An 11,683-nucleotide genomic window follows, 5' to 3' on the forward strand; every position below is an offset into this window, starting at 1 on the left:
ACCCCGTTTAATGACTGATTATTAGAAATCAGTAATAATAAGTAATAATTAGTTAGTAATTAACTCCAACAGGCAGGGGAGGGGGGGATCTGCCCCCCGAGGGTGGGGACGGAGCCCCTGACCCCTCTCCTGTCCCCCCCACAGTCAGACTGGTTCTTCAGCGACAAGGAGGACAAGGGCGAGAAGGTGAGTCCTGGGGGGTCCCGCTGTGGGTCAGGGGGGTGCAGACCCCCAGCTGGGAGCTTGGGGGGCTCTTGGCGTCCCCCTGATCCCCCTTTTCGTCCCCCTCCCCGCCCCGCAGACCCCCGTGGATGAGAAGGAGGCTCAGTCCGTGCCCAACATCGAGTACCTGCTGCCCAACATCGGCAGGACCGCGGCGCCCGGCGAGGCCGCAGGTGAGGGAGGGCTGGTGGCATCTGCGACACTGTCCCCTGCTCTCTGTCCCCTCCCCGGCTCTCTGTCCCCGAGCCCGGCCCACGTCTCGGCTGGCCGCAAGCCACGAGTGCGCTGCGGTGCGACATCCCGGCTCCCACCTCTCCCCCCCCAAAAAATGGGAGCGACCCCCGGGGATGCCCCAGGAGCCGCCCTGTCCTGTCCCCCTCCTCTCTGGCGGCCGCTCCTTGTCCCTCCGGGTGCCCCTCGGGACCCCCCCGCGCCCTGAGCCGCCCGAAGCCGGAGACCCGGGAGCCTTTTGAGAACGTTGGACTGATCTCTCACCTTCTTTCCTGGAACTTCTCTGTGCTGTCCTCTTCCTCCTCCTCCTCCTCCTCCTCCTCCTCCTCCAGCGGACCTCCTGGAGAGCTAGAGCGGGTACAGTCTGATCCCGGGTGCATCGCTCATGTGGCACTAACCCCTGCGGGGACCTCGAGAGAGCGGGAGCAGGGGGGGCACCGAGGGAGGGAGGGGACGCTGTCCTGCCAGGCGCTGTCCCCAGGGTCCCCAGTGTCACCAGGGGAGCCCCAAATCCTTTTCACTCTGCTTTTCTGCCAGTGCTCGTGGTCTGTGTCCTGCCTGGCGCTGTCCCCAGGGTCCCCAACACCCACCAGGGGAGCCCCAAACCTGCTTTTCTGCCAGTGCCCGTGGCCTGTGTCCTGCCTGGCGCTGTCCCCAGGGTCCCCAAGGCCACCAGGGGAGCCCCAAACCCTTTTCACTCTGATTTTCTGCCAATGCCCATGGTCTCTGTCCTGCTTGGCGCTGTCCCCAGGGTCCCCAGTGCCACCAGGGGAGCCCCAAATCCTTTTCCCTGTGATTTTCTGCCAGTGCCCGTGTCGGCATCTTGCTGCAGGGTGTCCCAGAGCCCCGGGGAGGGTCAGCGCCCCCTTTTTCTGCCTCCCCCTCTCTCGTTGTCAGCGGCTGCTAACCCCGTCCCGGGCATGCGGGGCGGGAGAGGGGTCTGTGTCCTTGTCCTTGTCCTTCACACGGTGGCAGCAGGGCCAGGGCTGCCTGTCCCCTCTGTGTCCCCTCTGTGTCCCCTCTGCGTCCCCTCTTTACCCCGGAACCCCCCCGGGCCTGTCCTGACCCCCGCTCCCAGCCTGGGTGTGGCACGGAGCCACCTCCCCACGCTCCGCCCTGGTGACACGGTGGTGGCAGTGCCCCTGTCCCCTCTGTCCCCCGTGACTGCGGGAGGGTTGGGGTCCCACCGCGGGGGTCCTGGCTGTGTGTCCTGGCTGTGCGTGTGTCCCCTTTGTCACCCTGGGTGAGGCGAGCAATGCCCGCTGCGACCACCGGAGCCCCTCCTGCCACCTCCTGTCACCTCCTGCCACCCAACCGGTGTGACAGCCCCGCCATGTCCCCGCCCTGCTTTGGGGGATCGGAGCAGCGTCCCCAAGTCCACCCCAGACCCCTCCCCAGCGCGTCCCCACCCCCGGGACCCCTCTAACCTCCCCTCTCCGCTCTGCTTTCCAGGCTCGACCCGCAGCGGCTCCGCCAAACCCAAGGTGAGAGGGGGCCCAGGGTGGGGACACGGGGACGGGGACACTCAACCCGTCCCTATCCCATCCCTGTCCCCGTCCCCATTCCTTCTGTCCCTGTCCCCGTTCCCATCCCTGTCCCTGTCCCCGACCCCGTCCCCATCCCTGCTGTCCCTGTCCCTGTCCCCATCCCCGTCCCCGTCCCCATTCCTGCTGTCCCTGTCCCCATTCCCATCCCTGTCCCTGTCCCCGAGCCTGTCCCCATTCCTGCTGTCCCTGTCCCCATCCCTGTCCCTGTCCCCGTCCCCATTCCAGCTGTCCCTGTCCCCATCCCCATCCCCATTCCTGCTGTCCCTGTCCCCATCCCTGTCCCTGTCCCTGTCCCTGTCCCTGTCCCCGTCCCTGTCCCCGTCCCCGTCCCCGTCCCTGTCCCCGTCCCTGTCCCTGTCCCTGTCCCCGTCCCCGTCCCCGTCCCTGTCCCTGTCCCTGTCCCTGTCCCTGTCCCTGTCCCTGTCCCCGTCCCCGTCCCCATTCCTGCTGTCCCTGTCCCCATCCCTGTCCCTGTCCCTGTCCCCGTCCCCGTCCCCATTCCTGCTGTCCCTGTCCCCATCCCTGTCCCTGTCCCTGTCCCCGTTCCCATCCCTGTCCCTGTCCCATCCCCATTGCTGTCCCTGTCCCGTCCCTGACCCCGCTGTCCCCGTCCCCATCACCCCTGACCCCGCTGTCCCCTCCCTCGCAGGGCACGTGGCCGTCGCGCAAAGCGCCGCCGCACCGGGAGCTCCTCGCCATCCCCTTCGTCTCGGCCGCCGCCCGCAAGAGGAAGAAGAGGAGAGAGGCCGAAGGCGTCGGGAGCAGCACCGACGACGACGCGGAGCGCAGGGACGGCCCGGGCCGGCAGCAGGAGCGGGAGGGACCCGCGGCGACACCGGGCAAAGCCCCCCGCGCCACCAGCACCGAGCCGACGGCTCCCTCCGGCGCGGCCGGCACGGAACGGGAACGCTCCGCCGGCTCCGAACCGGCACCGGACGCCCGCTCCATCGTGTCCGGCTACTCCACGTTGTCCACCATGGACCGCAGCCTGTGCTCCGAGGCGCGCTCGGTGGCCGGGAGCCGCGGGGAGGAGGCGGACGACGAGCGCAGCGAGCTCAGCCACATGGAGACGGACACGGAGAGCCGCGAGGGAGCCCCGCCGAGGCCGCCACAGCCCGGCGAGGGGACAGGCGACGAGGACGAGCCGCCGCCCGGCCGCCCGTCCTTCAACTCGCACCGCCTGATCCAGTGCGACACGCTGGCCCGCAGGAAGCTGGGGAGGCCGCGACAGGCCGGGGACACCTCGGGGGCGGCCGGGGGCGACGAGGAGCGGAGCTGGGTGACGCCGGGGCGAGCGTCGCTGCGGGAGCAGCTCCGGCAGCACCTGCGGGGCTCCGCCGATGACACGGCGGTCCGCCTGCGCCGCGCTCACTCCCCGGAGACCCGGCGCAAGAAGAGCAGCTGGCGGCGGCACACCGTGGTGGTTCCCGGCGGCCTCAAGGACCTCAACTTCAACGAGTGGAAAGAACCGCGCGGCCTCCAGGGCACGCCGGGGCCCTGTCGCGACAAGGACTCGGGGCTCAGCAGCTTGGAATCCACCAAAGCCCGGCCGGCGGGTCCAGCCCCGGCCCCTGCCGGCGGTGTCACCCCGGGGACGGCCACCGAGAGCCCCCCGGGCGGCCCCGGTGCCCCCCTGCGCTTCCCGCAGTGTCTCTGACCCCTCCCGAGCCGCTGTTTAATTTAACGACTCTCCCTTGTCCCCGTATTTAATTGTGCTCCCGACGAGCTGCTGTGGTTATTTAACAGGTCCCGGTGGCCCCCGCGCCGCGTGGGGACAAAAGTCGCTTTGTCCCCAACGCTTTGGGGACCGTGGAGGTGCCCGAGCTCCCAGGCAGTGCCAGGAGGGGGCACGGGGATTGTCCCCAGTGGTGGCCCTGCTGTCCCCGGCGGTGGCCCAGCTGTCCCCAGTGGTGGCCCTGCTGTCCCCAGAGGTGGCCCAGCTGTCCCCAGAGGTAGCCCAGCTGTCCCCAGTGGTGGCCCTGCTGTCCCCAGAGGTGGCCCAGCTGTCCCTGGCGGTGGCCCTGCTGTCCCCAGAGGTGGCCCAGCTGTCCCCAGCAGTGGCCCAGCTGTCCCTGGCGGTGGCCCTGCTGTCCCCAGCGGTGGCCCTGCTGTCCCCAGCAGTGGCCCTGCTGTCCCCAGAGGTGGCCCAGCTGTCCCTGGCGGTGGCCCTGCTGTCCCCAGAGGTGGCCCTGCTGTCCCCAGCAGTGGCCCAGCTGTCCCTGGCGGTGGCCCTGCTGTCCCTGGCGGTGGCCCTGCTGTCCCCAGAGGTGGCCCAGCTGTCCCCAGCAGTGGCCCAGCTGTCCCTGGCGGTGGCCCTGCTGTCCCCAGCGGTGGCCCTGCTGTCCCCAGCAGTGGCCCTGCTGTCCCCAGAGGTGGCCCAGCTGTCCCTGGCGGTGGCCCTGCTGTCCCCAGAGGTGGCCCTGCTGTCCCCAGCAGTGGCCCAGCTGTCCCTGGCGGTGGCCCTGCTGTCCCTGGCGGTGGCCCTGCTGTCCCCAGAGGTGGCCCTGCTGTCCCCAGCCGTGGCGGGACGAAGTGCGGGCACTTCCCTGGGAGCTGCGGCTGCTCCGGGTGGGGACCTGCCCCGGGCTGGGGACCCTGGGGACCTCGGTGTCCCAGAGCCCTGTGTTAGGGGACCCTGGGGACCCTGGGGACCTCGGTGGCACAGACTCCTGTAGTGAGGGACCTTGGGGACATCAGGGTCAGAGACTCCTGTGCTGGGGCAACATGGGAGCATCAGGGACAGAGACCCTTGCTCTCGAGGACCTTGGGGACATTAGGGTCACAAACCCTTGCTCTGGAGGACCCTGGGGACATCAGGGTCAGAGACCTGCCCCAAGAACCTCGGTGTCAGAGACCCCTGTGTTGGAGGACCCTGGTGACCTCGGGGACCTGGATGAGAGACCCCTGCCCTGGTGACCCTGGTGACCTTGGGGACCCTGATGACCCTGGTGACCTTGGGGACCCTGATGACCTTGGGGACCCTGAGGACCCTGGTGACCTTGGGGACCCTGATGACCCTGGGGACCCTGAGGACCCTGGTGACCTTGGGGACCCTGGGGACATCAGGGACCTGGATGAGAGACCCCTGCCCTGGTAACCCTGGTGACCTTGTGGACCCTGCTGACCTTGGGGACCCTGATGACCCTGGGGACATCAGGGACCTCGATGAGAGACCCCTGCCCTGGGGACCCTGGTGACCTTGTGGACCCTGGTGACCTTGTGGACCCTGGTGACCTTGGGGACCCTGATGACCCTGGGGACATCAGGGACCTCGATGAGAGACCCCTGCCCTGGGGACCCTGGGGACCCTGGTGACCTTGTGGACCCTGGTGACCTTGGGGACCCTGATGACCCTGGGGACATCAGGGACCTCGATGAGAGACCCCTGCCCTGGGGACCCTGGTGACCTTGTGGACCCTGGTGACCTTGTGGACCCTGGTGACCTTGGGGACCCTGATGACCCTGGGGACATCAGGGACCTCGATGAGAGACCCCTGCCCTGGGGACCCTGGGGACCCTGGTGACCTTGGTGACCCTGGGGACTCTCCGTGCCCTGAGGACTTTGGGGATCCCATATCAGTGACCCCCCCGTGTACCGGGGTCCCTTGGGGACCTCAGCGCTGTCACCCTGACCTGGGAGGGGCTGGGGGGACTCTGCTGAGCCAGGGGAGCTTTGGGGGGTGTCGGGGCTGGCACTGAGAGGGGACACCCTGCGCCAGGGGGAGGGGACACTGCCATCCTTTACCCCACCCCCGGGCCGCTGCCACCACCCCGCGACACCTGGGATGTCCCTGTCCCCTCCCGTGGCTGTCCCCTTCCTGCCCCCCACCCCACCCCCCCCCCGGGCCAGAAGCACTTTAGGAAGGGGGACAGCGGGGACCCCCGGCCTGGCCACGCGGGGACACGAGTGTCACCAGCTGGGCGGCCTCGTGTCACACACCCCCGTGTCACCGTCTCTCCGTGTCGTTCTCATACGTTATGCAAATATTTGCTGTAAAGTCGTTTCGGTTTTTTTTCTTTTCGAGGATTTTTTTTTTTTGTTTGTTTGTTTGTTTGTTTTTCCGGTTAATTTTTCCCCTCCCCCCCTGTAAATATCGTCTCCGCCCGTGTAACATATCCCAAAGGATTTATAAGGAATTTTTTTAAAAGAAGTTTTGCTCAGCGGAAAGGCCAGCCCCGAGGCAAGGGGACGTGCTGGACCAGTGGTGACTTTTTAAAACCCTCCTGCATGTCCCCAACCCCCAAACCCCCAATTCCCGGCGTGTTGGCCCCGTCGGGATTCTGCAAAACTGCAAAAAAACCCCCCAAAAAATCCCCTTCCTGCTTTGCCCCCCTCCACCTCCAGTCCTGGTCTCTATATTGGAAATAAACTGGTTATTCGAGGTTTTGCTGGTGTTAATTCCCTTTTTTTTTTCTTTTTTTGGCGGGCAGAGACCCCAAATCTCTGGGTGATGGGAATTTTTATTCCTGGATTTATCTTTGAGAGGATAAATCTCGTTTTTCTCCGAGCCTGTGGCGTGGAAATAAGAGAATTGGGGATGCCCCATCCTCATCAAAATTCTCAATTTTGGGAGGGCGGGGGGGGGGAGAAAGTGAGGGAAAAAACAGAGAAAAAAAAGGCGACACCAAAAAAAAAAAAAAAAAGTAATTTTATTAAAGCCAGACACTCTGATAGAAAAGAAAAAGTTATAAAGGGAAAAATAAAATAAATAAAAAGCAACCCTTTTGTCACGGGAAATTACAACGGTCACACACAACTACCCATGGCATCCACGGCGACACGGGGGACACGGCGGGGGGAGGTGACACAGGGGTGGCGGAGGGTGGGCGGGTCCCCTCCCTCCCCTCCCCCGCTTTTCCCCTGCGCGAGGCTTTTTAAAATTTTTTTAAGTTTTTTTCTTCGTTTTTTCCCTTTTTTTCTTTGTTTTTTCCTTTTTTTTCTTCATTTTTTCTCTTTTTTTCCTTCGTTTTTTCCTTTTTTTTTTCTTCTTCCGTTCTCAACTTTTTTTTTTTTTCCTTTTGTTCGTTTTTATTTTTTTCTTTTTTTTTTCTTTTTTTTTTTTTTAAAACAGTTCACGAGAAAATTCATGCGGAAGAGAGAGAGAGAAGAGAGAGAAGAGAGAGAGAAGAGAGAGACACACGACGGCGTAGAAACCCCAAAACAGCCTCTAAAGAGAACCAGAAATTCGCAGTTTTTCTCCTATTTTTGTGTGTGGTTTTTTTTTTCGTTTTTTTTCTTCTCAGTTTGTCCTATTTTTATTTTTTTTTTTTTTTTGTCCTTTTCGGAGCTGTGAGCATTTTTTAAAATGTTTTTTTGGTTTTGAAACAACATCCAGACGAGCAAAGCGGGGAGCGCATGCAGCGGGCGCCTCCGACACATGCACGATGCAGGCAGCGCTTGGATTTGGGGCTTTTTTTGGCGATTTTTGCACGTTTTCCTCTTTTTTTTGTCTTTTTTTAAAAAATTATTTATTCCTGGTCCGAACCAGAACTTTGTTTTGTTTTTAATTTTGATTTTTTTTTTTTTTTTTGGTGTTTTTTTTGTTGTCGTCTTCTTGCTTCAGCGAGGGATTTTGCACGATGCCATGAAGGGGACGGACGCACACGCACGCGGGGACATCACGCTCACGGGGACACCAGCCGGGGGAAAGGGGACACTGGGGACGGGGTTTGGGGACAGGGAGGGACCTGCCACCCCCTCACCTGGCGCTGTCACCTCCTCACCTGGCGCTGTGACCCCCCTGACCTGGCGCTGTCACCTCCCTGCTCTGCACGGGTGACACCGAGCTGGCAGGAGGGACGTGGGGACAAAGAGATGGAGCCGCCCCAAAAATCTGTGACAGCTCGGGGACACCGAGGTGGGGACACCGGGGTGGGGGACACTGGGGTGGCATTAAGGACAGCCCCCTCCCGTGTCATTTTTGGGGGTGTCCCCAATGGAGGATGGCAGTTGTCACCCTCCCATGTGGGTGTCCCCAAAGGGGGTGGCAATTGTCATCCCCCCAATGACATTTCTGTGGGTGTCCCCATCCAGGGTGGCAATTGTCACCCCCTCTATGACATTTCTGAGTGTCCCCATGGAGGATGGCAATCGTCACCCTTCCCCATGTGGGTGTCCCAATAGAGGTGGCAGTTGTCACCCCTCCATGTCAGTGTCCCCAAGGGGATGGCACTTGTCACCCCTCCATGTGGGTGTCCCCATCCAGGGTGGCAATTGTCACCCCCTCCATGACATTTCTGAGTGTCCCCATGGAGGATGGCAATCGTCACCCTTCCCATGTGGGTGTCCCAATGGAGGTGGCACTTGTCACCTTCCATATGGGTGTCCCCCAAAGGGAGTGGCAATTGTCACCCCTTCATGACATTTTTGTAGATGTCACCACAAGGGTGGCAATTGTCACCCCTCCATTTGAGTGTCCCCATGGAGGATGACAATTGTCACCCCTCTTACGTCATTTTTATAGGTGCCCCCATGGAGGATGGCAATTGTCACCCTCCATGACATTTTTGTGGGTGTCACCAAGGAGGATGGCACTTGTCACCCCCTCAGGTGGGTGTCCCCAAAGGGAGTGTCAATTGTCATCCCCCCATGACATTTTTGAGGGTGTCCCCATGGAGGTGGCAATTGTCACCCTCCCCATGTGGGTGTCCCAGTGGAGGTGGCAATTGTCACCCTCCCCATGTGGGTGTCCCAATGGAGGTGGCAATTGTCACCCTCCCCATGTGGGTGTCCCAGTGGAGGTGGCAATTGTCACCCTCCCCATGTGGGTGTCCCAATGGAGGATGGCAATTGTCACCCTCCCCATGTGGGTGTCCCCAAAGGGGGTGGCAATTGTCACCCTCCCCACGTGGGTGTCCCAATGGAGGTGGCAATTGCCACCCTCCCCATGTGGGTGTCCCCAAAGGGGGTGGCAATTGTCACCCTCCCCACGTGGGTGTCCCAATGGAGGTGGCAATTGCCACCCTCCCCATGTGGGTGTCCCAATGGAGGTGGCAATTGTCACCCTCCCCATGTGGGTGTCCCAATGGAGGTGGCAATTGCCACCCTCCCCATGTGGGTGTCCCAGTGGAGGTGGCAATTGTCACCCTCCCCATGTGGGTGTCCCCAAAGAGGGTGGCACTTGTCACGCCCTCCATGACATTTCTGCGGGTGTCCCCATGGAGGATGGCAGCTGTCACCCCCCGACATCGATGTCCCCAAGGCGGGTGGCACTGTCACCTCCTCACCCGCCAGCAGCGGGGTGTGGCGGCTGTCACTGTGCCCCCTCCCCTTAGGTGACACAAAGCGACAAAAGGTGACACCGCCCCGTGCTCCGGGGGGGGGTGGGGAGGTGACAGCGGGGCAGGGGAGGTGACAGCCAGGCAGGGGAGGTGACATCACCAGGTGCCACCCCCCAGGAGCTGCGGCTTTGCTACAGTGAAATTCACTTTGGTACCGAGAAAAGAAAATCATCATCATCATCATCATCATCATCATCATCGTCGTCATTAAAAATCAAATTAATTCCCAATGCATCAAGTGACTGCTATTGCTGCTGGCACTGGGGGTGTCCCCAGGGCCACCAGCAGGACCTGGGGACAGGGCTGGGGGACAAGGGAAGAGGGCGGGGACTCAGCGCGAGGGCGACGAAGCCGCTCTGGGGAAAAAAAACCACGAGGAGCTCTAAACCTAAGCAGGGATTTCAAATCCACCCCCTTAAATAATAGCGGACTTTATGATTTATTTCTCTTCTTCTTTTTTTTTTTTTTCTATTTTTTAAAGGGTTTTTTTTTAAGGTTTTTTCTTTCCCCTCTTTAAATATTTATATATAGATTTATATTACGTATATTATATATATATAATATGTAAATATATTTTTTAAAACAATATAAAATGTTAAGACACTTCACTTAAATGTAAAGAGTTGCTTTTTTTGCAATCCAAAGAAATTGCATCATGATTTATTTTTTTTTAAACCTTTTTTTTTTTTCTTTCTTTTTTTTGGTCTTTTTTTTTTTTTTTGGTTTTTTGTCCGTTTTTTGTGTTTTCTCTTTGTTATTCAAAAAAAGGCTCTTGTTTCTTCTGTACAAAAATGACCGAGATACAAAATAAAAAAAGAATCCAACCAAAAAACAGAAACAACAACAACAAAAAAAACCCAAACCAGAGGAGGGGGGAAAAAAAGGAAGAAAAAGACGAATTGAAATCAGACAAAAAACCGAAAACAACCCACGGACGAAATAGAGAACGGAAGGAGTGATCGGATCTCGCGTTGCACACGCAGAGCACACACACACACACACCTGGGCACACCTGATGTACACGTGGGTACACCTGGAGTGCACCTGGTCACAGCTGGGGCACACCTGGACACACCTAGAGCACACCTGGGCACAGCTGGGTATACCTGGTGCACTTCTGGGTACACCTGTGCACAGCTGGGCCACACCTGGACACACCTGGGTGCACGTGGAGCACACCTGGGCACACTTAGAGTCCACCTGGATACACCTGGGGCACACCTGGACACACCTGGGCAAACCTGGTGCACGCCTGGGCACAGCTGGGTGCACCAGGAGTCCACCTGGGTACGCCTGTGGCACACCTGGGTGCAGGTAGGTACACCTGGTCACAGCTGGAGCCCACTGTGACACACCTGGGCACACCTGGGCACACCTGGGCACAGCTGGAGCCCACTGTGACACACCTGGGCACACCTGTGTGCAGGTGGGCACACCTGTGGCACAGCTGGAGCCCACTGTGACACACCTGGGCACACCTGTGTGCAGGTGGGCACACCTGTGGCACAGCTGGAGCCCACTGTGACACACCTGGGCACACCTGGGCACACCTGTGGCACAGCTGGAGCTCACTGTGACACACTTGGGGCACACCTGGGTGCGGGTGGGCACACCTGTGGCACAGCTGGAGCCCACTGTGACACACCTGGGCACACCTGGGCACAGCTGGAGCCCACTGTGACACACCTGGGCACACCTGGGCACAGCTGGAGCCCACTGTGACACACCTGGGCACACCTGGGTACATCTGGAGCCCACTGTGACACACCTGGGCACACCCGCGCTGCAGGGAGGCGACCACAGGCCACCCCCCCCACGCCCCCCCAAGGCTGGGCGGGGCCGGGGCTGCTCCCCCGGGGCTCCGAGCCCGGCCTTGTCCCCTCACCTTGGGGACAAACCCGCGGCCCAGGTGAGACCCCTCCCCGGGCATCACCGCACGCCCCCCGAGCCCCTCCCCAATTCACACCCGCGCCTTGCGACCCCTCCGGCACTCCCGGGGACCCCCGGACCCCGCTCGAGGGGACGCGGTGGCGGCGGCGGCGACGGTGACATCGCCCCGGGATGTCCCCGCGGTGTCCCCGCCGGCCACCCACCGGCGAGCCCTGGCCGGGGATGTCCTCTCCTCCTGCGGGGACAAGGCGGCCGCTCCCGGGGGTCGCTCCGGGGGTCGCTCCGGGGCTGTTTTCGGCGGTCGCCGCTTCCCGGTTTTCCGCGCGGTGGAAGGAGCTGGAAGCCGCTCCTGGCCGGGTGCTGGCGGGGGGAAGCTCGGAGAGTTCTTAAATAAACGGGGGGGGGAAAAAAAAGGAAAAAACCCAAAAAAAACAGAAAAAAAAGAAAAAAAAAAGGGGGGGGAGGGGAAAAAAAGGGGGAAAAAAGAGGAGGGGGGGGGAACCAAACCAACA

At 60.9% G+C, this 11,683-nt stretch overlaps 1 protein-coding gene across 3 annotated transcripts in view; it reads left to right on the forward strand.

Annotated features, from left to right (window-relative positions):
- The window catches only part of ARHGAP23 (Rho GTPase activating protein 23), a 46,457-nt gene extending 40,070 nt beyond the window's left edge, over window positions 1-6,387 (forward strand). For all 3 annotated transcript variants that reach the window (XM_066205302.1, XM_066205300.1, XM_066205301.1), the window contains exons 21-24: window positions 145-186; window positions 302-395; window positions 1,906-1,937; window positions 2,650-6,387. In XM_066205302.1, the coding sequence (XP_066061399.1) occupies window positions 145-186; window positions 302-395; window positions 1,906-1,937; window positions 2,650-3,657 (1,176 nt within the window). In that variant the 3' untranslated portion in view covers window positions 3,658-6,387. The remainder of the gene's footprint in view (window positions 1-144; window positions 187-301; window positions 396-1,905; window positions 1,938-2,649) is intronic.
- Window positions 6,388-11,683: the final 5,296 nt, after the last annotated feature.

Source organism: Chamaea fasciata, unplaced genomic scaffold (genome assembly GCF_029207755.1).
Source record: "Chamaea fasciata isolate MVZ Bird 193981 ecotype frontalis unplaced genomic scaffold, bChaFas1.0.hap1 SCAF_27, whole genome shotgun sequence".
Classification (NCBI taxonomy): domain Eukaryota; kingdom Metazoa; phylum Chordata; class Aves; order Passeriformes; family Sylviidae; genus Chamaea; species Chamaea fasciata.